Source organism: Manacus candei, unplaced genomic scaffold, assembly GCF_025592945.1.
Source record: "Manacus candei isolate 608988 ecotype Guabito, Panama unplaced genomic scaffold, ASM2559294v1 h1tg000057l, whole genome shotgun sequence".
Lineage (NCBI taxonomy): Eukaryota > Metazoa > Chordata > Aves > Passeriformes > Pipridae > Manacus > Manacus candei.
The window spans coordinates 12,614,749-12,641,660 of NW_026138105.1; the positions used below are offsets into that span (position 1 = coordinate 12,614,749).

Sequence of the window (26,912 nt, forward strand, 5' to 3'; positions counted from 1 at the left end):
CCTGGGGCCGGGCACCCCGTCGCCGCCTCCGCCTCCTCCTCCCCGCCCGCTGCCGCCCCCCTGCCCGCCGCCGCCTCTCCGCCCGCCGCTACGCGCCGCGCCGCGCCGCCCCCATTGTGCGGAGCGGGCGGCGGCGGCGGGGCGGGGCGCAGGCGGCCGCGACGGGGCCCGGGGGCGCACGGCGGGGGCGGTTCCGCCGGGGCGGCGGCTGCAGTGGTGCTACGGAGGGTCCCCGGGATGGCCCGGTGGTTTCTGGCTCGGAGATTGCTCCGCAGCGGTCCTGTCCCGGGATGCTCCGCACCGACCCGGGATGCTCTGCGATGCTCTGTACCACCTCGAGGATGCTCGGTACCGGTCCGAGGACGCTCCGGGATGCTCTGTACTGGCTCGGGGATGCTCCGCACCCACCCGGGGATGTTCGGCGCCGGCTCGAGGATTCTCCGGGATTCTCTGTACCGGCTCGGGGATGCTCCACACCGCCCGGGGAACGCTGCACGCCTCGAGGGCTCCGCCCCGCTCTGGGGTTGCTCCGCTCCCCGCCGCCCCGGGGATGCTTCCCCGGCTAAGTGGGCGGATGCTTCAGTCGGGAACGGCGCGGGGCGGCTGCGGTGGGTCCGGGCGCGGGTCGGGGGTGCGCGGGGGGCGGTGCGGGCAGCCTGGGAGCCGCACGCCCCCCGGTGCCGCTTTTATAGCCGCCGCCGCCCCGCCCCCGCCGCCCCCGGTAAACACCGGCGCGCCGGGGCTGTCAATGGGGGGCCCCGCCCCCCGCCGCCCATTGGCCGCCGGGCCGGGGGGGCACATCCCGCTCAGCCAATGGGCGCCCGCCGAAAGGGGTTGCTGGAGAGAATGGCAGGGCGGCACCGCCGGTACCCCCCGGAACCCACCGGTACCCCCCGCAGCCCCCCTGGCTCCCCCCGGTACACCAGGCACGCCCCGGTACCTCTCGGTACCCTCGGCAACCCGATTCCCCCGATACCGCCCCCACGGCAACTGTGCAGCCCCCCGTTGCCTCCACCGTGAGCAGCACAGGACCCCCCGTGAAATCCGGTACCTTCAGCGCACCGGTTACCTCTGCCCTCTGGTACCCACCCGGAGATGCTTCAGCTCCTGCCAGAACCCGCTGCTCCCCCCGGTCTGGGCGCCCCGGTGTCCCCGGTGATCCCAACGCCCGCACCCCCGGGAGCCCGCCCCCACCCTCCTCGCGGCCCGCCGGGAGCCTGGGCACGGCTCTGACCGCCCGCGACACCGAGTATCCCCCGGGATGCTGTTCTTGGACCCCGCCCTGCCGGGCTCCCGGGGCACCCACTGTCCCCACTCCTCCCGGCAGAGCCTGGTCTGGGACGTCCCCGGGCCGCCCACTAGGGCTCGGCCCCACGCGGTGTGGAAACACCGGCGCCTTCGTGGATGTGTGTCCCCCACCCGCCTCAGCGGCGTCTCCCCGGGGTTCGACTCCCGGTGGGGCGGAGGGAGCGAGGCCGGGAGCGCCGTGCGGGAAACGCGCTGCCCACGGGGCGGCCACGCGGTCCCGGTGCCGCGAGTGGGACCCGCCCCGCCCGGTCGGGCCACGCCTCCTCCCGGTCAGGCCACGCCCCCTCCGCTGGGCGGCACCAATGGGGCGGTGGCGGCGGCGCTGTTGCCCCGGAGACCGCGGGCTGCCCGCAGGGGGCCGCGCCCATTGGCTGCCGTCGCCGCGCGCGGGGCCGCCGGGGGCCGCGCCCATTGGCTGCGCCGCCGCCGCCAGTTGCTGTGGTGACAGGGGAGCGAGCGGGGCCGCGCCCGGCCGGGAACCGGGACCGACCGGGACCGACCTGGAACCGGGACCTTACCGGGCGCCGATACCTAACCGGGCACTGTGACCCGACCAGACACTGCAACCTGCCCGGGCATCGCAGCTGACCGGGCACCGAGACACGACTGTACATCACGACCTGCCCAGGCACCGCGGGCTGACCGGCACTTCGGGCTTTCCCAGTTCTGTGGCCTGACCGGGCACCACGGGCTGTCCAGATCCTGCGGTCTGACCCGGAATTGTGTCCTCTCCCGACCCTGAAGGCTGCCCCGGCTTTGCGGCCAGACTGGACACCGGGGTCTGCCCCGGGGCCTGTCCTCCCGCTGGCCTGTCCCGCACCCCCGGGCCCTGCCCACGCCGTCTCGGAGCCCCGCCGCCCGGGGAACACCGCAGGACCCTCCACCGCGGCTTTCCACGGGGAACCGCTCCCGCCTGGTGTAGCCGGAGGTCACGCCCGGCACCGGGCACACGGTCCCGCACGGCTCTGGCACCGGGCTCACACACACCCTCCGGTCTTCGCTCCCGCCCCGCGGGCACGGTCCGCGTTAGCACGGAGAGCCTGTAGCGCTGAGCAGCTCTGCGGGGCTGCCCATCCCCGCTGGTGCCGCGCACCGGGGCCTCCTCGCCCCGGGCTCCCCGGGATGGCCGGTCCTCTGCTCCCTCCCGTCCCCGGCAGCCCCGCAAGCAGCCGAGTCCCCGCCCGCCCCGCCGGGCTGCTCGGTCTGCCACAGCTCCGTCCCAGCCCGGGCATCCCGACCCCGTCCCAGTGATCTCGTCCCGGTGGTCCCTTCCCGGTGCAGCGCCGAGGCGGAGCCGGCAGGGGGCGCCCCTCCTGCCCGGTCCCGTGAGCGCGAGCCCCGCCCGGTCCCCGGGCCCGCCCGCTGTCGCCATGGAGACCGGCCCGGGATACGGGGCATCCCGTGGCGAAGGGGGGTCTCCGGAGGCCATGGGGGTCCCCAGGGGGCAGAGGATGATGAGGGGCAGTGGGGTGTAGGGGTGTCCCTGAGGGCAAAGGGGCTCCCAAAGGGACAAAAGGGCGAGCCGGGGGGCGTCTCCCCATAGACCGGCAGCAGCATCACCCTTGCAACATCTGAAATCTACCCTTCCATACTGTTCCCTGGCTCCATCTGGCTCCTGGAGCACCGCTCTGCTCCCCGGAGCCGCTCTCTGAGGGGTGGCACCAGGCACAGTGACAGATTCCTCCGTGCTGTCAGTGCGAGCCGCAGCGCCTGAGGGGAAGGTCAGGGATGGTGCAGGGGGATGTTTCCCAGCTCTGTGGAATGAGCAGTGACTGAGTTTGTCCCTGTGCAAGAGTAAAGGCAGTGGTGCAGACCTGCAGGCAGAACCAGCTGGACACAGGGAGGGCAGAGCTCCAGGAAAGGAAAAAACAATGGAAAATAATCTGGGAAGTGAGTTGCTCACATCACTGTGAAATGAGTCTACACAGTCGCATTACCTTTGCTTTCCATCCCACTCGGCTGAAGACACTGTGTTGATCTTATAAATGTCAAACAATTCCATTTCTGAGAACGAATCCCATTTGCTCCATGGGGATTTGCTCTTCCCGTCAGCCTGCCGGGAGGGAGAGAGCCCCGTGACACGCAGCAGGCTGTGCTCGGGGGGTCTGCTCATGGGATCATTCCTTCCCTGTGTGTCCTGTCTCTGCAGGTGCAGGCTGGTCCCCAGGTCCTCCACACCCCGGGCACGCACCATGCTTATTTTCCATGAAAATATCATCTTTTGGGGCAGACACTCACCCAGCAGAGCTGCAGTGACAAGAGGGCTGGATCTTCTGCACCAGGGTCTGGGTTTTAGCTGGAAGACAGCTATGGCTGTAGCTATGGAGGCACGAGTTGAAGAAGGAGGGAAGCCTGGAATGTGTCAGGAGGGAGGAGGCGAGCGGCTGCGTGATGGATTAGTGGAACTCATTTTTTTTAAATGTTTAAAAAAATGATAAAAAAGGGGAATTAGTTAGCCTCTGCAGCTGGTGGGGCTGGGGTTATTGAGGGTGGCTGGGAGAAGAGTTAAAAATAGCAGGAAGGCCCAAGTGGAAAGTTTCTGTAACATCACAAGTCAGGCATTTGGTGCTTACCCGCCCTGACAGGCGGGAGCCCGTGCCAGAGCCCTCTCCACCATCCTCAGTCCTTTCCCACTGACCTCCCTGCAACTTTTCACACGACATCACCAGCCCTTCGTTTTGCTTATTAACCCTTTGCTTCCAGACACCAGATTTGCTTCCAGAAAGAGCAAAATGAGTCATGAGTTGCTTGGCCTGGGAGCCTGAGGGAGCAGAGGAACACAGGGCTCGTGCTGGCCCTCCCTGTGCCCCTGCACGCCGCTGGAAGTGTGGGGAGCCCAGAGGGGCTGTAACCCCCCACGTACCCATTCCTGTCTGCATTTCAGCTTCCCCTCCTTAAAAAATCCTCCTGATCCCAGGGGCCCCAGGCGGATTTCACCAGCAGCTCTGAGCTCTGTGCTGGGACTCTCTGGATACACAGTTTGTCCTGGGCTGAGACAAGATGGATGAGATACCTCTGAGCAAGCCCAGCTCACTGTGCTTGTCCTCGCTGCGAGAAAGCAGATGTACCTGGCTGCTCCAACGGGGCTTTCTCCACTTTTGTTTGTCTTTCAGGATTGACAGTGAGAGTGGCTGAATTCATTCCTTCTCCCTCTCAGAGCCCCAGGAGTTGTGTCTGGCTCTGATGCTCCAGGAAGGCCCTTGAGCATTGAGCCTGTTGTGCAGGGGGTGGTCTGAGGGTGGTAAAGCAGGGTTTGGGCTGCAAACAATTTTGGTTTTCAGCAGAGTGGTCAGTTGCTGGGGCAGACCATGAGGGGTGAGAAAATACTGCTGGCATGGCTGGGGATCAGGCTGGACTCTGGTTCACGCTGAGCAGGAGCTGGGCACGACCCTCACTTGATTTTAAAGTGTTTCCCTGCTTTCCCAGCTGCTTGCATGGTCCTGGGTCACAGAAAGAGCATCTGGGCCCTCCCCACTGAAAGCCAGTCCAGGGCCTTGGGGGCACTGAGAGGGTGGCACAGCTAACACAAGTCAGGCTTCCCTCCACCCACCTTATGCCCCCTGATGCTGTCATGCAGGGGACAGAACCCCTCTGAGCACAAAGTATCAGCACCAGACTCCAGCTTCTCCTCCTCCTCTTCACACTGAAACAGCCAAAGTGCAGTGGCTTGTTCTTGCTGGTGTGCCCAGTGTGGGGTCAGAGCAGTGCCGGCACAGGGCCGGTGCTGGGGCATTTTTGGGCACTGCTGCCAGTGCCATAGTGCCAGCAAAGGCCTGGATCAACCCACAGGTTCGAATAAAACCAACTCTTTCTCCCCCCAGCTCCAGGAAAGACCCCGGCCTCGAGTTCCATCACCAGGTCTTGGCAATGGCACTACATGGCTGGGCTTCGGGCTGACAAAGCACATCCCCCGGGCAGGGGCTCAGCTCTCTCCTTACTTGGCGGACCTGGGCTGAGCAGGCCCCTGGGAGCACGGCTGGGCACCGGGAGGACCCTGCCCCACACAGGAACGGAGCGTGGCAGAGCCCCCGCCCCCGGCAGCACATCCCGCGGCATCCCGGTGCGACCGCTGCTCCCCGGGACCGAGGGGATACATCCCTGGGGAAGTCACCGTTCCCTGGCACCGCAAGCCCCGCGGGGACCTCGGGGACCGGGACAGGGCAGCCGGGCCGGGCCGGGGCCGGTGCGGGCGGGGATGTGTCCGGCGGAGGAGGGACCGGCGCGGCGAGGGGCTCCACCCCCGGGGCTTAAAGATCGGGGCGGGCGAAGCGCGGCCGTCCCGGGGAAGTTTTGCCCGAGTTGCCACCAGTTCAGAGCGGGAGCGGATCCAGGAGCGAGACCGGGAGCGGGAGCGGCGCGATCGGAAGCTACCGGGAGCCGGTGCCCCTCGGGGTGACACGCACCCCCCCGCCCACCCTCCATTCCTTCTGCCCTCGGTGCCGGTGATGACGCTGAACACGCAGCCCGGGAACAGGAGCCCGCTGCGGCGGAGGGCCAGCACCCCGCTCCCGAGGCCGGGGGGCACTGGGGCCACCTCGCGGCGCGAGCCCTGTCACCCCCAGCTCGGCCACACCGCCTCCGAGCCGGGCGGCAGGGTCCCCCGCGGCAGCTGGTCCTCCGACTCCTCGGGCTCCTCCGGCCCCCGGGAGCCCCGGTACCGGGTCGTGCTGCTGGGTGACCCCGGCGTCGGCAAGACCAGCCTGGTCAATCTCTTCGCTGGCGTTCAGGAGAGGGAACTGCTGGAGCAGCACGGAGGTAGGTGTCTGGTGGGGGGGATTTGCTGGAGGGTCTCCCCCCGCGGGACACCCTGTGGCCCTGTGATGGGAGAAACCCGTGTGCGAGGCAGAGGGGAGCCCGGGGCCCGGCTGTCCGGACAGTGCGGCACCGACCGGGCTCTCCCGGTGTCCCCCAGAGGCCGCATACGAGCGCACGCTGACCGTGGATGGAGAGGAGACCACGCTGCTGGTGCTGGACATCTGGGAGCCGGAGCAGCGGGTACGGCGGGGCCGGGGGCTGCAGGGGGCGGGCGAGCCGGGATGTGCCCAGGGGACATTGTACAGGCACAGCCGCTGTTTTGGGGCTTTTGAGCACTGCAAAGGGCAACTTGGACCTCCCCGGCTGTGTCCAGGGCTCACCACTGCAGAGCAGGGGCCACACGCTGGGCAAGACAGGCTGGGGTCACATCTCTGCTCAGCTCTGTGCCCAACCCTTCCTTGGCATGGGAGGCTGCCTGCTGTGTTCTCAACAGTGTGGGCACAGGGACCCCTCACATTAGGGGCAGGCATGTGGTGGGGAAGAGGGGGTTGTGAGGAAGGACTATGGTGCCAGCCCGCTTTGAAATGCATGGAATTGGTTTGGGAATGGGGCTGAAGGAGCCAACTGGGTAAATCCACGTGAGACAGGGCCACCAGCCAGGACACATGCTTCAACGGGCAGAGTGGTGGCCCCGAGAGCCTGGCACGGGGCATTCCCCCCGCCCAGCACATGAGGTACCTCCTGGCAGAAATGCCAGCGCTGCTGTCACTGCCTCTCTCCCTCCTTCCCTTCATGCCAGGGCCCAGAGCTCCTGTGAGTGCCACCAGTCCCCAGGAGCGGGGATGGAGCCAGTGCTCAAGCTGTGGACAGGGGGGTAGCACTCACATGGGCTGGGGCTGTGTTTGCCTGTAGATGCCCCAGTACCTTAACACCCCAACAACAGCCAATTCTTTCCACTCTGATTTATTCCCACCCTGCCAAGCAGCGCCTGGTGCCTGGCTCATATGGGGTGCAGCTCCCACAACACCGGTGTTGCGTGTCCCAGCATGGCCCCAGGAGACACAGCCTCAGCTCCCTACACCAGGCTGAGCTCACAGCCCCAGTTCGTCGCTGATGGACAAGGAAACTCTCAAACAACCCCCAAAATCAGGAGCTTTTAATCCACATTTTATAATAGGATCACATGTCTGCTCCCCACACTGCAGGGGCTGGTGGGGTGTGCTGGCAGGTCCCATCAGTGCCGGGGACCTCTGCTGTCCTCCAGCAGCCCCCACAGAGTGGTGACATCTCATTCCCCATGTGATGCCAGGGTGAGGAGAGCCGGCGCCGCAGCCGGTGCCTGCAGGTGGGGAACGCCTACGTCATTGTCTACTCCATCACCGACCGGGGCAGCTTCGAGAGCGCCTCGGAGCTGCGCATCCAGCTGCGCCGGGCACGCCAGGCCGAGGACATCCCCATCATCCTGGTGGGGAACAAGACCGACCTGGTGCGGTGCCGCGAGGTCTCCGTCGAAGGTGAGCGGGCAATGAAGGGTCTGGCTGGTGAGGATCCCCTGGCGGGAAGGGGGATGTCCATGCCCAGCTGCTTCCCCCACATCTGTGCCCTTGTCCCTGGATGTGCAGCTGCTGTCATGCCTGTGGCAGTGCCCGTCCCCCAGCGCCCGGGGTGCCAGCGGGGCCGTGCCCTCTCCCTGCTCTTCCCTTGCAGAGGGACGGGCCTGCGCCGCTGTGTTTGACTGCAAGTTCATCGAGACGTCGGCGGCTCTGCAGCACAACGTGGACGAGCTCTTCGAGGGGGTGGTGCGGCAGATCCGCCTGCGCCGAGGGGGAAAGGAGTCCCACCCGCACCCTGCGCCCGGCCAGAAGCACAAGGAAAGCCTCAGCAGGAGAGCCCGGCACTTCCTCGACAGGCTGGTGGCCAGGAATAGCAGCAAGGGGGCCCTCAAAGTCCGCTCCAAGTCCTGCCACGACCTGTCTGTGCTCTGAGAGCCACCGTCCCGTCCCTCCAAACACGCCAGCTGGGACTCTCCTCTCTTCCAACAGCGTGGCCAGTGGCTCCATGGAGAACCCAGACAGGACCGGAGCGATGCTGAGGACATGGAGCTGTTTTCACCAGTGCTCAGGGTTGCTGAGGTGCTGTGGATCCGGCTGCATCCCCTCCAGGAGAGGGGACAAGTGGGACTGAGTCCATGGAGCAGAGGGTGGGACAGGTACCTGCACTTGGGGTGATGGGATTTTGGATCCCAGCTGCTCCTGGGGAGCCAGAGGTGAGGGGTGGCCATGCCCCAGTGCAGGGCTGGAGGCTGCCAGGAGCAGGGCAGGTCCTGCTTGTGGTGCCCATCCTTTGCAGGGCATAGGGACTGGCAAGAGCACCACAGCAGTGTCCACCTTGGACTTCCTGGAGCCTGGCCAGGGAGAGGGGACGGGGAGCACTGGCAGCATCGCCTGGCACCCCGGCCCTGCTGTGCCAGGGCTTTGTTCCATGTGTCCCTGGCACCAGTGTTTCTCAGATGGAGGGTTTTGTGCTGTCTCTGTACTGGTGTGATGGGGAAACCCTCAATCTGCAGAATAAACCGCATCAGGGAGGTGCTGGTCTCTGCTGGGTCCCTGACCTGGGGAGCCACATCCTGGAGCCACACGGCCAGATTGAAGCCCTGTTCCTTGCCTGTGGCCAGGGCAGAGGATCTGCCTCCTGCTCTAGCCAGGCCTTGGCCAGCTCCATCTCCATCAGCTGCAATATCTTGGGGCAGGGAGAGAGCCTCTGTCTGGGGCTTTCTTTGGCCACCCTTGGTGAAGGTCCCCATTCCTCACCCAGTGGTCCAGCATCATCCTCTGTGATGGCAGAATCCCTCAGCCCCCCTGCACCTCCTAGCCTCCATTCAAGCCTGGAAAAGCATCTGGGAAGGGCTGAGCTCTGCTGAGCTGCAGTTTTCAAGCACCTGAGCGCTGTGGGAGCCACAGCCAGGGCAGGGACCTGGGCACTCAGTGGCTCCTGGTACCCCGGGAAGGGGCAGGGAGCAGGAGCTGAGTGGGATGGCATGGGCAGGAAGGGACGTGCTTGGCTGCAGCAAGCAGTGAGTGACCCCGGGCACCCGGGGGGGCGATGCTGGAGCCGTGTGGGCTCTGCCTGTTTTTAGGCTGTACTGCCGGCCAGCAGCTACCCTGCCACAGGGAAACCTGCTCAGCACTCCGGGCCCAGGGCCAGGGAGGATCAGCAGTGCCCTCCCACCCAGGTCAGGAGTTTCTGCTCGCTCTGTGGTCAGAGCGTGGGGAACCACTGCCTGTGACCGGCACAAACAGGATGCTGGAATGGGGCAGTACCCTGTCCCTGTGGGAAAACAGCTCTCCAGAGGTGCAATCCCAAGTGAGGTCTTCTCCCTACCAGCTTTGTCCTTTTTTCCATGCTGCTTGGTGACCATGGCATTGCTGCTCATTCCTTGCTGCTGCTCTGCTCCAGCTGTTCTGCCCTGGAGCTCCCGGCACGCTGGTTCCTGGTGCTGCTGGAGGCAATGCTGTGGTTCACACGGCGTCAGCCACGCTGGGGCTGAGGGCTGCACCCCTGGGACAGGGGCTCCTTGCTGCTGCTGGTCCCTCCTGCAGCTGCAGCCAGCGTTTCCCTGAGGCAGGAGGCGGCGGGGGGGCCACGAGATGGAAAGTTGGCAGCCGGCAGAGAGGGGAGTGGAAAGAATGAGCTCAAACCCAGAAAAATGCAGCCGTGCTGGAGGGTGGGAGGAGAGGCCAAGGGGGCCACGGCGAGGGGCTGGGAAATGGAGGGAGGGTAGAAGGAGGAGGCTGTGGGAGGGGTCCAGGGACTGCCTGTGGCCCCCAGCTGGGCCCACACCTGGGGCAGGTAGTGCTGGGGATCAGTGGCACCAGCCCCTCCAGAGTCATCCCAGTGCCATCCCTCCCTGGGTGGCCATTGGCCCCAGTGCCACTCATCCCTTGGTGGCCATCCATCCTAGTGCCATCCATCCCAGTGTCATGGGTCCCTGGGTGGCCATGGGCCCCAGTCCCATCTGTCACTGGGTGGCCACCTGTCCCAGTGCCATCACTCCCTGGGTGGTCATCCATCCTGGTGCCATCCATCCCAGTGCCACTCGCCCCTGGCTGGCCATGGGCCCCAGTCCCATCTGTTGCTGGGTGGCCTCCTGTCCCAGTGCCATCGCTCCCTGGGTGGTCATCCATCCTGGTGCCATCCATCCAAGTGTCACCTACCCCTGGGCAGCCACTTGCCTCAGTGCCATCTGTCCCTGGGTGGCCATCAATCCCAGAGCCGTACCTCGCTGGGTGGCCATCCACCCCTGTGTCATCCAACCCAGTGCCACCCATCCCAGTGCCATGCCTCCCTGGGTGGTTACCAGCCCCAGTGCCACCCATCCCGTTGCCATCCCTCCCTGGGTGGCCATCAGTCCCAGTGCTGTCTGTCCCAGTGCCATCTGTCCCTGGGTGGCCATTCCCCCCGGTGCCATCAGCCCTGGTGCCCGCTGCCCTGCTCACACCACTCCCCTGGGATTGGGAGCCTCGCTGGGTCCTGGCCAGGAAGTGGCCACAGAAGGGCACCAGCCCTGGACTGCCCTGGCTCTCCCTGCACAGCCACTTTGTGAGGATTCCCAAGCCAGGCTGGGGTTTAGGGGCTGGGTGGGCACCCAGAGGGGTCAGTGAGGGGGGCAGTGAGGGGGCCAGGAGCCGTGCTGTGGCAGTCCCTGCCATGCCAGGTGGGACCACAGTAGGCAGCAGGGTGGGATACAGCGGGGTGTGTGCTGGCACGCTGCCTGCTGCTGCCTGTGCTCCTCTGTGGGACCAGCAGCGACAGGGAGAGGGCAGCATCCCAGGCAGGACGCCAGCCCCGCAGAGAGGGGCTCCCGGGAGGCCTTCCCATCTGCCCTCTGCCTGAAACACGGAACTGTGAATCACCCTCCTCCTGAAATAGACTCCTTTTATTAAAAAAAAAAAAAAAAAAGAAAACATTTTTAAAACATTAAAGACTTACATTTTAATCCCTGCTACGCTCCCATCCCCTGCCCACGGCTCAGATCTAAGCTTGGGGCAGCACCATTTCACTGTGCCCAAACCTTCACCAATTTTTGCTTCTCAGCAGACCCTCGCCCCAGCCAGGAGGAGGTGGAGGAGGAGGAGTCGGCTCAGTGGCACAGCTGGGCTGCCAGAGGCTTGGGAATATTTGTGAGGAAAACACACATTTCAGCCAATTTTCCAGCAGAGCCCTGGCCCCAGTCCAGCACAAGGGGAGAATTCCCTGCCATTTATGAGGCATTTTTAACAGAGGGGGCTCTTGCCCGTGTGACTGCTGGGGTGGGCTGGGAGAGGTCAGGGTGGAATTCCCAAGGACAGGAGGGGTGGGCCCTTGGAGAACAGTGAAGGGCAGGGAAACTCAGGGCTGGATGGAAAGGCAGCCCAGGAGGCTGATGGCATCATAGACTCATAGAATCAGCTGGGTTGGAAAAGACCTCTGAGATCATCAAGTCCAAGCCTTGATCCAACACCGCCATGGTTACCAGACCATGGCACTGATGCCACATCCAGTCTCATTTTAAAAACCTCCATGGACGGAGAATCCACCACTTCCCTGGGCAGCCCATTCCAATGCCTGATTACCCTCTCTGTAAAGAATTTCTTCCTAATATCTAACTTTAACCTCCCCTGGCAGAGCTTAAGACCGTGCTCTCTTGGTCTTACTGATCGTTGTCTGGGAGAACAGATCGACCCCCATCTGGCTACACCCTCCTGGCAGGGAGTTGTAGAGAGTGATGGGCAGGGAGGGGCGGGCCGGGAGGCAGAGCCCCGTTGGGAGCGGGGGTGCCGGGGGAGTCCCGGGGGATCCCGGGGGGTCTCGGGGGGGTCCCGGCGGTGCCGCGGGCGCTGCCCTTCTCCTGGCAAAGGGGAAAGGGGCGTGTCCGGCTTCAGCGCCGCTGCGTCGTGACGCACTTCCGGCCGGTAAGGGGGACGTGTCGGCGCGGACCGCGGTGGGAGCAGCCGCCATGGAGGAGCCCGCGGCGCACAACGGCAGCGCCGCCGGGGCCGCGCCCGGGGCCGGCGCCGCCGCCCGCCCGCCCGCCACCCCCGAGGGCATGGCGCTGGCCTACGGCAGCCTCGTCCTCATGGCGCTGCTGCCCATCTTCTTCGGGGCGCTGCGCTCCGTCAGCTGCGCCAAGAGCAAGGTACCCCCTCGGCCCCCGGGGGGCGGACGGGCCTATAGGCCTCGCCCCCCTCTCCTCCCCCTTCCTCAGGGTCCCCCCTCGGGCGGATCGGCAGCTGCATGTCGCTCGCCCCGGAGCCGTCGGTGGGCCTGGAGAGGCGGGGGACCCCCGGGGAGGGAGCTGGCGTGCCCCGGGGCGCGTCCTCACCGCCCTGATAAATTCAAGTGGTGCAAAACACAACCGTCCCTTGTCCCCCCGCAAGAGGAGCTGTGCTGGGGGGACTCGTGTGTGGCTTTGCCCCCCCCACACCTCGCAGCACCGGGACTGGTCCTGGGGTGCCCTCCTGCCCGCACACCCTGTGCTGTCCCTGCAGCCCCTCCTGCTGCGCTGTGCTGGACTTAAATCCCCAACCTCGGGCTCCTGCAGCTCAGGAGGAAGGACTGTTCTGCACAGTCCGTTCTGCTGGTATTTTTAAAAGCTCCTTGTGTGCCCTTAAGCCTCACATCACGGGGTTCAGCTGATTTTAGGGGAGCTCCTGGCAGCCCAGGCAGCTGGGGACTCTGAGCAGGGCCTGGCCGGGGTTTGGGGGTGTTCTCATCTCATGCAGCTGAAATTTGGGCACAGCGTGACAAGCTGCACAAGGGCTTCTGCTGAGGTGCCCTCAGTCTGTGTCGGCCTCAGGTGTTTGCCTGGGCGAGATTAAATCTCTGAGCAGCTGCCAGCTGGGCTGGGAGCAGGCCCTCCACCTCCTTTGAGAGCTGAAGGTCTCATGTGGAAAATGGCTTGGAAGGGGCTGTTTCAGCTGGTGCAAAGATGTCTTGGAAGAGGCTTGTAAATCTGGGGCTTTTGAGCATGAGGAGTGTCCCGAGAGCAGGGTGAGGGCTGAGAAGGTGGCTGGAGAGACGCGTCATGCAGAGGGTGATCACAGATGGTGGCACAGATGGGGCTGGCTGGGCGTGAGCAGATAGGGAGCCCAGCTCCCCTCTGGGCAGGGGAGAAAGGAGCAAAGCCAGCACAGGGTTTTTTCCCTTCTCCAAGAAGACAAAAGCAGTGAATTGTGGTCGCCCTGGGAAGGAAAAGCGCAAGGTTTGTGTCTTCTGTCTCAGGCACTGCCCGTGGCACAGCCTCACCTCCGGGTACAGCAGGGGCCAGCGGGTGCCTTGTTCCTCTTCAAACCCCCATGGAGCCCCTCTTGTTGTGTCAGGTGTGAAGCCAGAGCAGGGGCTGATCCACTGCTGTCCTGTTCTTCTCTCCCCAGAACTCCTCGGAGATGCCGGAGACCATTACCAGCCGAGACGCTGCTCGCTTTCCCATTGTTGCCAGTTGCACCCTCCTGGGGCTCTACCTCTTCTTTAAAGTAAGTGAGTGGCACTGGAGCCAGGGCAAGCCGTGCTGCTGTGCCTGGCAGGAGCTCCCAGCACGGGGCTGACTCCATTTTTGGCCCGTAGTGGCTGCACAGCTCGAGCTCTCTGGTGTCACCATGCAGGAGGACATCAGTTCTCGCATGAATTGTCACAGCTTGGAGGAAATTGGAACCTGTTTGTGCACAGGTTGGTTCTGGAGAGCTGCCGGGAAGCAAACACAGCCCTGAGCTCTTCCTGCCTCCGTGGGCCAACCTGATGGGGCACAAGCTGGAGACAGGGGGTGCCAGGGAGTCTGAGGGCTGAACGCTGCTGCCTCTGTGCTGTCTCCTGGAGCTGTGTCTGCTGCAGGCTGGGGGAGCCCCTGTGTGACCAGGTGAGGTCTTTTAGATGTGCAGAGCCCACGGGCAGAGTCAGGCGACCTGAGTCACGGATGGGAGCTCCCAGCAGCAGGTGCTTTTGGCCCTGTGGAGGTGTCTTGGCCTGAAGCACTTGGGCTGCCCATGCAGGTCTGGCATGTGGCTGAGTATCCAGTGAGGCCTGAGGAGCCACGGGACTGCAGGAGAGAGTGGCAGCTTCCAGCTGGGCTGTCCTGGGATGCCTGCAAGGTGCCAGGGTGCTCCTGGCTGCCCAGGAAGTGAGGATTAAGGTGCAGAGTTGGGAATGGTGCAGTTTGTTCCTTCCTCTGCCAAGGGCAGTGACCACACAGCAGCTGTGGGCTCCTGCCCTGCTTCAAGCAGCCTCATGGGCCGATGGCTGTGCTGTGCAGGTCCATTCCAGGGTGTTCCTGGGTGGCCACTGCTCTGGAAGGTGAGGTCATGCCACAGCCTGCACAGCCACAGAGCTCAGCTCTGCTGCAGCAGCCAGGCTTAGGCCTCTGTAGCACCATGCCCTGCTTTCCCAGGAATGCAGGTTGGCCTGTGTGCTCCCCTGGGCTGCTGTTCCTCTTAGGTCACCGGTAGCAAAGCCAAGCATCTGCTGAGTCTCTCCTGATGGAGCAGCCACTAGATCCTGCTGCCAGGCCCCTCTGGCTGCTGTAAGGATCCTGCAGCCCTTCCCTGCAGCCCACAACTCGAGGCCCACCTCCTCAAATGCCTTTTCTGCCTGTTACTCCTGGCTGGGATGGAGACACTGAATGTGCAGTGGCCCTGCCAAAGTTGCTTTGATCAGCAGCTCTTCCTTTTAATATCTTTGACGTGCCGTGCACTCTCCTATTCCAGGATCCCCCTTCCAGGAGAGCACAGAGGGCCCCACAGTCCCCCCATGATGGGCTGTAGGGGTGTGATTCAGTAAAGAAGCCTGTGTGTTGGAGGGCAGAAGTTTTAATAACACCCCATTTAATTAGGGCAGGGCATGCTGCTGCTCCCCCTGGACAGGGCAGCCCTCGGGAGCGGTGCCTCGCTCCCTGCTCCATGGGGGAAGATCTGGCCTCCTTTCTGCAGCACTGGAGTTATTTTTTGACCTGAGCAGCTCACAGATGCACCATAGCTCGCAGGCCTATTGTGCTTGTTCTGTGACCACATGGCTATTTCCAACAAATTTCCCCTCAGCGCACAGGAATTTGGGTTATTCCAGCTATTCTTCTCATCTCCCTGGAGCACTGACACAGCAGCTGCCGATAGAAGGATGAAGATGGGGAGGATGCTGTGGTAACTAACCCCTCTCTGGGTTTGTCTTGCAGATATTCTCTCAAGAATACATCAATCTTCTGCTTTCCATGTATTTCTTCGTGCTGGGGATCCTGGCCCTGTCCCACACCATCAGGTACAGCACAGGGATGGGTGTAACTTGGGCAGGGCTGCCCAAGGCTTCAGTTCAGCTTATTGTGGGGTTTTTGAGCACCGTTGCCCTGCAGCAGAGCCAGGTCTTTAGGGTATTGGCCCAGCCTCTTAGGGTATTGTCCCTTAGTGGTGGGGAGGGTCAGATCATACTGTGAACCCTTCCTTGTGGGGGAACCAGAGCCTTGGGGTCCCGGTGAGCTGGTGCTTTGTACAGCATCACTGGGAGAGCTTGTGGAGGTGTGAGTGGCTACCATTATGGGACAAGGCCAGCTCACCCTGAGGAGCTGCTGTGGCTTAGAGTCATATCCTGAGTTGGAAGAGACCCACAAGGATGGAGTCCATCTTCTGACCTTGCACAAGACAATGCCAAAAATCCCACCGTGTCCCTGACAGCATTGTTCAAATGCTCTTTTTGCTCTGGCGGGCTTGGGGCTGTGATCACTTCCCTGGGAATCTTGTTCCAGTGCTCGACCTAATATCCAACCTAGCCCCCCCTTGGCACAGTCCTTACTGCCCTGTGGAGGGGAGAGCTCCTCAGCACCCACGTGCCCTTTATGGGATGGGTGACACAGGCAGCCAGAGCTCACAGGAACATCCCTGGCCTCTCACACTGATGTGTGGCACGAGGTGTTGAAAGCTCAGGCTGTTTCAGTAACTGAAAAAGTCAAACTGGTTTCCTGTTTCCTGAGCTCTGTGGTGTTGGGGACCAGGTGCTTTCCCTAGACAGGCGCTGGGCAAGAGCTTTGCTGTGCTCTGGCAGAGCTGTTCAGTGGTGGCCCAAGCAGTGCTGGGTGCCCAGGGGGCTGTGGGGGCCACAGGGCACTTGTGGGGTCTGGGGTGGGCCCTCCCTTTCTGCAGGTGCTGCTCTGTCCTGTTACCCTGGGGTATTTATGGGCAGATCAGGCCTCTGGGGAGGATGAGTTCATGTGTGTGGCTGTGGCTTCTGCCCATCCCTGATGGGGCAGAATTTAGCATTTCCCCATCTGGGGAGGGGGTGTGGGGCCCCCTCACATGCAGAGGTGCTGGGCAGCGTGTCCTGCAGGGTTTCTGTCGAACTGCCCTTCTCTACACCTCTCGTTTCAGCCCCATGATGAACAGATTCTTCCCTGCAAATTTCCCCAACAAACAGTACCAGCTCCTCTTCACCCAGGGCTCCGGGGAGAGCAAGGAGGGTACGTTGGCTCGCCGGTCTCTCAGGGGAGCCTGAATGTTTTCTGCCTTTACTGTTGGGGTTGTTGTTTTTTTTTTTTTCTTTTTTTTTGGTCTTCTGACTTTTAGTCCATTGAAACAACCTTCTCAGAGACTCTCCTCTTGCTCTCCACTGTGCTTCCATAGCCAGTGTGAGCCCTGTGTGTCCCTGCAGAGCTGGGCTGGCACTCTGCCTCTGTGGTGCCTCTGGCTGGCAGTGAGACCCCAGAAACACCTCTTGCAGTGCTGTAGGGATGGAGCTGTGGCTGCTGTTAAATGCACAGCCTTTACTTAAGCTCCTTGGATAGCACAGTGCTGACTCTTTTGTGCTGCCTTATTCTGATTGAGATCTTTGCACTGGTAGAAGATGCTTCGATAAGTATCTTGCCCAGTAGCTTTACTGGCAAGGGAATACCTCTGGTAATACCACCAGGAGTTAACTGGCACAGGAAGAGGGAGAAGATCTGCCTCTCGCTGCTTTAGGCAGTGCCTGAATCCAATTTCCTTATTGACAGCAGGATCATGGATGCTGTCCATGTGCAGAGTCTGGCTGAAGGAGAAGGTCTGGGCTTCCCAAGGCCTGGCTGCTCACTCACAGGTGGTTTGCACGTGTGTCCCATGGGTACAGTCCCCTTGTTTGGGATGTGAGCACTTTGGGATGTGAGCATTGTGCTCCCCAGCTGTGGAGTGGCTGATCTCGGCCCTGTGCGGGAAGGGGAGCTGCCCTTCCTGCCCAAAATCTGACTTCTCTGTTTTATTGCAGAAATAGTGAATTACGAGTTTGACACCAAGGATCTCGTGTGCCTGGCCCTGAGCAGTGTTGTGGGGGTCTGGTACCTGCTGAGAAAGGTAAGCAAGGCAGAGCTGGGGATGGGGCTGGATCAGGCACGGACCCCTTCCCATTCGAGGTGGGGGTCCCATGAGCAGTGGGACCCAAATCTCCTTTTCCTGTCCTTCTCAGCATTGGATTGCCAACAATCTCTTCGGGCTGGCGTTCTCCCTCAACGGGGTGGAGCTGCTGCACCTGAACAACGTCAGCACCGGCTGCATCTTGCTTGGGGGCCTCTTCATCTACGATGTGTTCTGGGTAAACGGGCGCGTTCCACAGGCCGTTGTTGGAAGCACATGCCTGGCATTACGCCTCCCCAGAGGCACCACGCTGGCTGGACGCACGTTTGCAGTCAGGATTTCCACTTTCTCAGCCCAGAGGAGTGTGGTGGGGTTGATGACAGAATCCACAGTGGCAGAACGTGGCTCAGCAAATGGGTTTTCTTTTAATCTCTGGCTCAGAGAGCCCAGGGCTGGCGGGGACCTCATCAAGGTTGTTGTGGTGTACTTGATGTGTGTCATATCCGGTTCTGAGTTCCCCACTGTGGTCTTCCCAATGCGTGACAGAGCTGTTGAGTAGGCTGGAGGCTGCTCTGGGGCACACTGATCTTGCTTGTATGAGCTGTGCCCCGGCTCTGTCATCTGCCAGTTTTGTTAGTGTCCTTCTGTTCCCTTGCACGGAGGAGATCAGACCCTGGAATGCTTCCAGTCTCTTTCCCTCAGCCAGTGCAGCACCCTGACTTCTTCATTTTGAGGTTTTCCTTATTTCCTGCAGTGTATTTGAGCTGCTTTTGTAGAGGAAAAGGGGAAGGGAGGAGTGCAATCGTTGTGCTCCCCTCCAGCCATGGGTGAATATTTGTCCTTGTAACATCCATATTCCCCAGTCCTTCCTGCTGCCTCCACCTTCTGAATCACCATGTTTCCAAATGTCTGAGAGCCTTGTATACCTTGAGGTCTGTCCAGCAGCTCTGCAGCTGCCTGAGTAATCCCTATTTAAGCCTGGCTACTGGCTGGTACTGCCCCTGTTTCACAGGCTCGTTAACAGTCTGGGCTCTGTGGTTTTTTAGCCTGTGGGCCACTTCCTCCACACAGCTCTCAGCTGGAGAGGACTCAGCCTTCTGCCTTAGCACACCTGGAGTCTCATGCCCTGCTTGGTATGTGAGTGTCTTCCCAATGCTTTGGAGACAATGAGTTTACCCCTCTCTGTTTTCCACTTGCTGGCTGCCTCCCACCTCGGCTTCCCTGGAGAGCAGAGTATTGTCAGAGCCTTATAGAAGGGCTGTCTTGAAGTGGAGACCCTCTTGCTGTGCCCCTCTGCAGGGACCAGTCACTTGGATCTTAGCGTAGATTTAATCACAGTGAGATCCCAGGAAGGTTTCAAGAAGGAAGGAGATCTGCTCAGTGGGTCGATGCTATTGCCCCCACATAGTCTTGGGGTGAATTTGCGTGTGGTGCTTTTCCCTAGTCCCACTGTGGAGTCCTTGTCGCTCCACAGCAATGCCCAGAGCTTGCTGCACCTTATGGGACTTAATCTGATGCTTTAAGGTTTCCCTTTAATCCCTGGCTCTAGGATCTTGCTCACCCAGTGCTAACCTGTTTTTTGTGCTTGCTGGACTGGAGGCTTGGAGGTGGAGAGGAGCAGAGATCAGGGTGGCTGCCCTTGGTGTTTACAGTCCACCCCCCAAACGCTGCCAGTATTTACAGCTGATAGGGCTGTGCAAGTAAATGACCTCAGAGCAAACTACAGCAGATCTGACTCTTGTTCCTGTCCCTGCTGGAAGCTCCTGAGCTGGGACCCTCCTTTTGGACTTTTGACAGAGCGCACAAATTAGAGCTGAACTGAGGCACAGGGCTGGGGGGTGGGGAGGGCTGGGGGGTGGGCAGCAGCTCTGCCATGTGAGTGCTCTCCCTGTGCTGCTCTGAGAGCAGGACAGCTGTGACGTGCCCACCTCCCCAAGTGCCATCCTGTGCCCTCTCCCCTGGGCAGTGGGCTCACTTGCAGGGCTCCTCTGCCCACATTTTGGTATCTTTTAGCTATTTTCTGCTGCTGAGGCCACTCCTGGCCCTGGGGTGAGGGTGTAGCTGAGTGTGTGTGTGTGTTCCTGTGCAGCTGTGGTCACCCTGGACTCCTCTGCTTGCCCCTAGGTCTTTGGCACCAATGTGATGGTGACGGTTGCCAAATCATTTGAGGCCCCAATAAAATGTGAGTAGATCTTCCCTGGAGTCCATTCTGCTGCTGTCCCTGCCCTGTCTGCCCTCCACCCCTGGAGATGGCTCAGAGTGGGGTGTGTGTGCAGGAAGCTTTTCTGCTAGTGACCCCTCAGACTCCCTGTCACTGACCAGCCCCAAGCCAGGCCAGGTCTTTGGAGAGGGATGATTTGCAGAGCCCTGATCTGTCTGGGGTCAGTCTGCACCTCCAGACTGGACAATTTCACCTGCTCATAAAAAAAATCCAAAACAAAACAACAAAAAACACTCCTGCACTGCAAAAAAGCCCCACAGATCCGCAAAAGAGCTGGAAAGGTGAACTGGTGCTGCAGTGGAGCACACAGTAGTTTGGGTCCTGGGAGCTGGGTTTGAAACCTGCACACAGGACTGACTGTGAACCCAATGGTTTCTCATCCTGGAGTTGTCCCAGGAAGGAGAACAAAGGGAGGAGGGGGCTGAGGACAGGAACAGGGGTCCTATGCTGCTCTGGTCCTTATTTGCCAGGACCACTGGGCTTGGGATCTGCTCAGCAGAGACACTCCCACTCACTGTGCCTCTGTCTGCTCCTTGCAGTGGTTTTCCCTCAGGACCTGCTGGAGAAGGGGCTGGAAGCTGACAACTTTGCCATGCTGGGACTGGGAGACATTGTCATTCCAGGTAAGGGCAGAAGATTGGGGACGGGACTGGGATCCCTTGAGGGGGCCGTGGGGAGTTCAGCAGGTGCCTCGCTCTATCCTTGGCCACACCAGAGCCCTGGGGGTCTCCTGATGGAGCTCCCAGCAGATCCTGGTGCTGTCCCGGTGCCCTGTGCCACGAGAGGGCACTGTCAGCCCAGGCACAGCACTGGAGCACCACCGCGGGTCCTGCCCTGCCTCAGCCTTCTCTGCTCCTCCAGCCCCTCGCTGCCCTTTCCCTGCTGCCTGCAGCCCCTCATTGTTCCCTTCTCCCCACAGGGATCTTCATTGCCTTGCTGCTGCGGTTTGACATCAGGTGAGTGGGCGGCAGGGAAGGGTCTCCAGCAGGTTGGGTCTTCCAGCACATTTGAGCTGCTCTTGTAGAGGAAAAAGGGGAAGGGTGAGCCAAGAGTGCACTCGTGTGCTCCCCTCCAGGGCTTAGTGTGGAGACTTGGGATGAGGGGAGTGTAAGGAGAAGCTTTTGGAAGGGCAGAGTTGAGCAGTGCTGGCTCTGTGGGTACATCCTGAGTGCTTGGGGTGAGTGGTTTGAGTTCAGACATTGCTGTAGGACAGGCAGCACAGGGATGGGGGTCAGGGCAGCAGCACGTAACAGCTCTGGGGAGCCTCCCCAGCTGCCTGGAACTGAGGAGGGGAGGGCAGCAAGAGGAAGCCGGGACAGCGTGGGAAACAGCCGGGCGTGCTGGCACCTGGGAGGTGCTCGCGTGGATGCAAATCAGTGCCTGGCAGTGCTGGCTGCCTCCAGGTTGCCACTGACGTTGGAGGAAGCAGCTCCTTCCCACACAGGGGAGCTGCACCTACGGCCAAGCTGGAGCAGTTGTCCCACACAGAAAGGCTCCAGGGAACGGGGCGCTCCGTGTGACTGCGGTGATGTGGCCCCGCTCCCGTTGCACAGACCCTCTGCTCTGTGCCAGCTCTTCCAGGCGTTGCCACCCACATCCTGCCTGCACCTGCTGGGAATCCCAGTTCCCGTGGCCTGCCCTGTGATAAAACAGCACCTGCTGAGAGCCAGGGACAGGCTGGTCTCCCCCAGGAAAGTGGGACCCTCTCCCTGGGTCGCAGCACCAATTCTTCCCCTCCCAGTCACAATCCAGCAGCAGGATTGCTTGTCTCCTTCCCTTTTCCAGCCCCTAACCTGGATGTTACCCCCTCAAGTCCCACAGTGCTCCCACAGCACCAGGGGGCTGTAGAGGCAGAGCATTGCTCCCCACACCCCGGCGTTGGTGGCAGATGGATGAGAGCACTGGGCCAACTCCATTTGTGACCACTGGCATTCCACACATGAGGTCACTGGGCTCTTCCCTTTCCCTATAGCCTGAAGAAGAACACGCACACGTATTTCTACACCAGCTTTGTGGCCTACATCTTCGGGCTGGGCCTCACCATATTCATCATGCACATCTTCAAGCACGCCCAGGTGAGCTCTGCCGTGCTGTGCCCCAAAGATGCACGTCCAAGAGGGTCAGGCCAGCTTGGCCACGAGGTTCCTGCATCCTGCCAGGAAAAAGTAGGATGTGTTCCTTCTCTTGGGTTTGATTTTTCCAGTGCCTGCCTGTACTTTTCCCTGCCCAAAGCTTGTGTGCCTGGCTGGAGCAGAGACCTGTTCAGGGCACAGATCCTGTGTTTTCAATAGCAGCCCCTCAGCCAGGCTGCCCTGTGGTTTCTGGCTCTTTGCAGCCAAGCTGCCCTGAGCACCTCCTGGCTGTGCTGCAGGAGGCCCTAGGAGCCCGTATGGCGTGGTCTGCACAGGGGCCCTCGGTGTATTGGTGGCCCAGTGGGACCTCATGGCAAGGATTTTCACAGAATCCCAGAATGGTTTGGGTTGGAAGGGACCTCAAAGACCATCTCATTCCAACCCCCTGCCATGGACAGGGACACCTTCCAGTAGGCTAGGCTGCTCCAAGCCCTGTCCAGCTTAGGCTTGAACACTTCCAGAGATGCAGCAGCCACAGCTTCTCTGGGCAACCTGTGCCAGTGCTTCATTGCCGTCACAGGGAAGAATTTTCCCCTAATATCCGATCAAATTTTGGGCTGGTGCAGCTCTAACTTGGCTCTCGAGGCTGCTTTTTGGGGTGTTTACCTTCTGTGCAGTGCTGTGACAAACACAGTGTGTGCAGAGGGGACAAAGCCAGCTCGCCTCACACTTCTCCCGAGGGGTGATTTGTGGTTTGGTTTAACAGTTGTTTTCCTCCCCCTCAGCCTGCTCTGCTGTACCTGGTCCCTGCCTGCATTGGATTCCCACTCCTTGTGGCCTTGGCAAAGGGAGAAGTAACTGAAATGTTCAGGTGAGCCTCAGCTGGGGACGGAGCTGTTTTGCCGGCGGCACTGGAGCACACGGAGCGTGCAGATGTTCCCACGCCCGGGCACAGCTGGAGGGGCGGGTTCACCCGGGGCGTGCTCTGGGTGTGCGCCGGCACGTGCGTGGGTGGAGGGAGCGGGTCTGTGTTCGTACACGCCGGTCCTGGCTCCAGCCCTCTCCCAGGAGCTGGGTGGGAGCTGTGGTGCGGTACCAGCAGGCGGGCAGGCAGCACCTGGTATTGCTTTACGCCCCAGTGACAAACCCTTCCCATGCGCTGGCAGGCAGGGGAGGGTGGGACTGCACACCTGGTGTGGAGATACTCGGTCATTGTGTCCCAGGGCCCGTGGGTGGGGAAGAGCGGAGCCAGAGCCAGCTGTGAGAGCAGCCAAGGCTGGTTCAAGCACATCCCACACTCCCCACTCGGCTGAAGTCCCCTGGTTCGCAGCAGTCTTCCTGCTCTGGGGACTGTGGGTGAAGAGGAAGGGGGGGGCCTGTGCTGTGCTGTTGTGCTCCAGCTGTTCTCTCAGCCTGTCCAGGCATTTGCCTGTTGCTGTCAGTGGGCAGCTCTGGCCTCCTGCCTAGGCTGTCCCTCTGAGTCACACAGAGCATGGCCTGCGCTGCCTGAGAGCTGTTTCTCTGCCGTGCTCAAGGCTCGGTGGTGGCTCAGAGCAGCTGGAAGCAGAGGAGGGAAGGGAACATCCTAAAGTAAGGCCACATACCCTTTAGCCTCCCCAGTGCCCCTGCCCGAGGAGCCTTCCTGAGCTCCCAGCCTGCTCAGAGGGAAACTGGGCGCAGCAGGGAGCCAGCTGCCCTCCCTCCCCTCCTCTCCCCTCCCCTGGGAGATGCAGGTATGTGTGTTCCCAGCGGCTCTCAGCTGGGCTGGTCCCCAGCCCTGCCACACCTGCCCCTCCTTTGATGTTTGCTTGCTTCTGACAACGCTGCTGCAGGCGCTGAGTGTCCTGGGATCGTCCTTCCTGTGCACCTGGGATCCTGCAGCCGCTCTCCCCAGCGCCGTGACTCATCAGCTGACAGCAGCAGCACCTCCTGCCAGGAAACTGGGGAGAGGCGAGCTGCAAGGCCGGCCTGCACCCGGAGAGCCTGGCAGCCAAAGGCTAGTGCCCCCCAGAGCAGTTGCACAAGCTGCTCCAGCAGCAAAGTGCTGCCAGGGCAAGGCAGGGTGCTGGAAGGTTGCAACCTTGACTGCCCCTGGGGTCCAGACCTCCCTTGGAGTGGCTCCAGTTGCAGGCAGAGGAAGTGGGAATCCATGGGACTGGTGCCTGGAGGGCAGTGGCTCTCACCGTAGGAATCCCACCAGGTGTAGCTCCCCTGTGTGCTTCGGTGCACCCTGATCCTCCCTGGAGCTGGCAGGTCCCTGTGGTCTCTGCCTGCACTTGGTGTCTTGCAGGAGCGAGGGTCTGCAGGCAGGGTGGGAGCGAGCAGGGGAAGAGGTGCTTGATGGAGCAGAGGTGGGTGACACTGGGATCAGCTCCATGGCTCCCAGCCTTGCTGAGCCTCCCTAGGCTAGGCAGTAAGCTCTGCTCTGCCTCCCTTGGCAGTGGGAACCCATCCTGCCCCTCACGTCTGGGGACACACTGTCCTCGAGCAGCAGGGCAGGCTCTGCTGCATTGCTCTGCCTCCTGCCCACTGCTGCCTCCCCACTGCCCAGGCCTGCTTTCCACAGACTCCAGCTACCTGGCTCAGCTCATGCCAGTGGGAGATGCCTTAACCCCAGGTCTCAGTGCTCACTTTTCCATTCTGCAGCCCTGCCCTGGGATCTGCAGGCAAGGAGAGACCCCAGCCCGAACCAGCAGGTGCCAGCAGCTGGAAGGGGGATGCCAGGCTGCCTGCACAGGGTGGTGGGTCCTCAGTGCTCTCACTCCAGAACTCTTCTGCTTTTCTCTCTCTCCCCCTCTCCTTTCTGTCCTTGTCTTTCCCCTCCTGCTTCCTCTCTCCTGCAGCTACGAATCCTCTGCTGAAATCTTGCCACACACACCAAGACTTACCCACTTCCCCACGGTGTCTGGCTCGCCGGCCAGCCTGGCTGATTCCATGCAGCAGAAACTGTCCTGTCCCCGCCGACGCCGGCAGCAGAGCCCCAGTGCCATGTAGCCGCTGCCGCCGGGGCCCCCTGTCTGTCGCTCTGGCCAGGTAGGGGCAGGTCCCGGCTCTCCCTGGTCCCAGCTCTCCCTATTCCCAGCTCTCCCCGCTCCCTGGGCAGAAGCTGGAGCTGTCACCTTGCTGGTGTGGGCCGGATTCTCTCCCAGTCTGAGAGAGGAGACTGGGAAGGGCGAGAGGATTTGACATCTCTGCCCTGGTGTTCCTTTCTGCTGGAAGCAGCATTCCTGGATTTTCTTTGCCAGAGCCCTGGGGCTGTTGCTGGAAGGAGTTTGCAGCCAGAGGAGCGAGACTCAGGGGGGATCACTGCTGTTGGTCTTGCTGCAGCTCCCCCATTAACCAGCCCTGCTGCCACCAGGGCTCAACCAGGGAAAGTGTGTGCTATCCAGAATATCCAGTGGTGCTCTCGGGAGCAAGGACAGACCCCGGGCACAGAGCTGGTCCCTGGCTGGGTACACCCCATCCCTGGACATGTCCAGGAGGGTCACATCACTCATCTCTCTGCCTGGGCTCTGCCCCATAGGGGTTCCCACACTGGGGGCTGTTGGCTGGAGCCACCCCTTCCTTGGCACAGCCATGGCAGCAGAACAGACCCCAAGGAGGCCATGGGCTGGGCTGTCCCAATGTGGCACAGAGCTCTGTCCCCAGGGAGGGGCTGGCCCCACTCATTCCTTCCTCTTATCCTTCTCGTCCCCAGCTACGAGGAGAGCTCAGTCCCCAAGGAGGCGCCGGGGGCCTCCAAAGAAGAGCTGACAGAAGCCTCCAAGAAGGAGAAGTGACCTTGCCCGTGGGCCATGCCCAGCACCGCTGGGCTGGGGCCCTTCCAGACCCTCTGCAAGTGACAGGCGATGAAACAGTTGTGCAAGAGCATCGTGTTGTGTGTGTCGGAGCAGCCACCCAGGTGGGGTATCGATGTACGCCAGTTTTTAAATTTTGTATTGTGCATTTGCTTTCTCTCATATTAAACCATGTTGAAGGAAGGAGTGCTGGTTGTGCCCCCACTCAGCTGGCACCGGGATCAGTGTCCGGCTCACCCGCCTTCCCCCAGTGGGGCCGGTGGCCATTGTCTGGCTGTTTCCAAGTGACCGTCCCCTTCCCCCTCCCACTCCTCTGGCACTCGGCCTTCCCCCAGCCTGGCCCCCACTCTGCAGCACCCAGATCTAGGGCCACAGTCACTGATTCCCAAGATTGGTTTGAGCTGAGTCTGGCCCTGGAGCAGGGTTGGCTGAGCAGGGATCGGGGTGCAGGAACCCGACAGGGTGGGGACGTGCTCTGCCTCAGATGTGGGGGGGCTCAGTGAGCTGAGGCTGAGCCCCCACGGCCTGGGGGGAGCACACACATTTGAGATAGAGGTGGGAGACCCCAAACTCAGCCCCAGAGTTGGGATGAAGAGAGAATGGGTTGTCCCCCTTCCTTGCAGGGAGCCGGACACCATTCTGCATCCCCTGGGGCTGGAATGGGCAGGGGATGCTGGTGCAGGCATGGGGGCTGGAGGGGCCGCAGGCAGGGTCTGGGGATGGTTCAGGCAGCTGCAGGCAGGGGCAGCTCCAGCAGCCGCCTCGGCTCCCACTGGGACCAGCTGCCCTGTGTCCTGCAGCACTGGCAGTGTCCTCCCTGCCTGTCCTTGGGGCCCGCATGCAGAGGATCCTGCATCCCTCTGGCCATGCCCACTGCCAGAATAAATAGAAAGTGTTTGCTGGCTTGGCAGCCCCTCCACAAAAGCCGTATTGAACCATTATTCCCCGCGCCGGCTGCGAGCACTAAAAGTGGCGCCTCGCGTTCTGCCATCTAATGACCCTTTGCAGGCTCCTACAGATGTTTTCTATGACTTACAGCTCCTTTTCCAACAGCCCTGTCCGCAAAAACAAGAGGGGCCACTTTAATTCCAATTAAATACCTCCAGCTAAGCAAACAGTGTGCAGCAGGGCCTGGGCACAGCGCGGCCGCCAGGCCCGGCCCACCGAGTCGCTGAGTCTAGACTCCAGATGTGATTTCACCAGCCTCCAGTGTTCTGTGGAAAAGGACTCTGGCTCTGCCATGGGGCTCAGCACTCTGCCCCAAGCCAGGACCCCCTCCCCACCACGGCATGAGGGTGTGTGTCCCCTGGTGTGGGGCTGGCAACGCATCCTGTGAGGCTTTGCATCCTCCCTGGCTTCAGGTGGTGTGAGCTGCTGTCCCCATGGCCTCGCACGCAGCCTCCAGAGCCCCCCAGGGGTGCAGGAG

The 26,912-nt window shown here is 61.6% G+C and overlaps 2 protein-coding genes across 5 annotated transcripts; both read left to right on the top strand.

Moving 5' to 3' along the window:
* Positions 1–5,460: 5,460 nt before the first annotated feature.
* REM1 (RRAD and GEM like GTPase 1) lies at positions 5,461–8,930 on the top strand. Its single transcript, XM_051802975.1, has 4 exons — positions 5,461–6,063; positions 6,221–6,303; positions 7,373–7,577; positions 7,771–8,930. The coding sequence occupies exons 1-4, from the start codon at positions 5,754–5,756 to the stop codon at positions 8,046–8,048; spliced, it is 876 nt and encodes a 291-aa protein (XP_051658935.1). The 5' UTR covers positions 5,461–5,753; the 3' UTR covers positions 8,049–8,930.
* A 3,077-nt stretch (positions 8,931–12,007) lies between these two features.
* On the top strand, positions 12,008–25,669 carry HM13 (histocompatibility minor 13). 4 transcript variants are annotated; one of them, XM_051802932.1, is made up of 16 exons: positions 12,008–12,238; positions 13,476–13,574; positions 15,260–15,342; positions 16,443–16,531; positions 17,311–17,396; positions 17,509–17,634; positions 19,521–19,578; positions 20,157–20,240; positions 20,537–20,573; positions 21,590–21,692; positions 22,475–22,560; positions 23,301–23,422; positions 23,522–23,685; positions 24,336–24,385; positions 24,533–24,722; positions 25,387–25,669. In XM_051802932.1, the coding sequence occupies exons 1-15, from the start codon at positions 12,059–12,061 to the stop codon at positions 24,681–24,683; spliced, it is 1,518 nt and encodes a 505-aa protein (XP_051658892.1). In that variant the 5' UTR covers positions 12,008–12,058; the 3' UTR covers positions 24,684–24,722; positions 25,387–25,669. The 4 variants fall into 4 exon arrangements, with proteins under 4 accessions (XP_051658892.1, XP_051658893.1, XP_051658894.1 ...); XM_051802933.1 differs by lacking the exons at positions 23,301–23,422; positions 23,522–23,685 and having other exon boundaries at positions 12,010–12,238; XM_051802934.1 differs by lacking the exons at positions 23,301–23,422; positions 23,522–23,685; positions 24,336–24,385 and having other exon boundaries at positions 12,012–12,238.
* Positions 25,670–26,912: the final 1,243 nt, after the last annotated feature.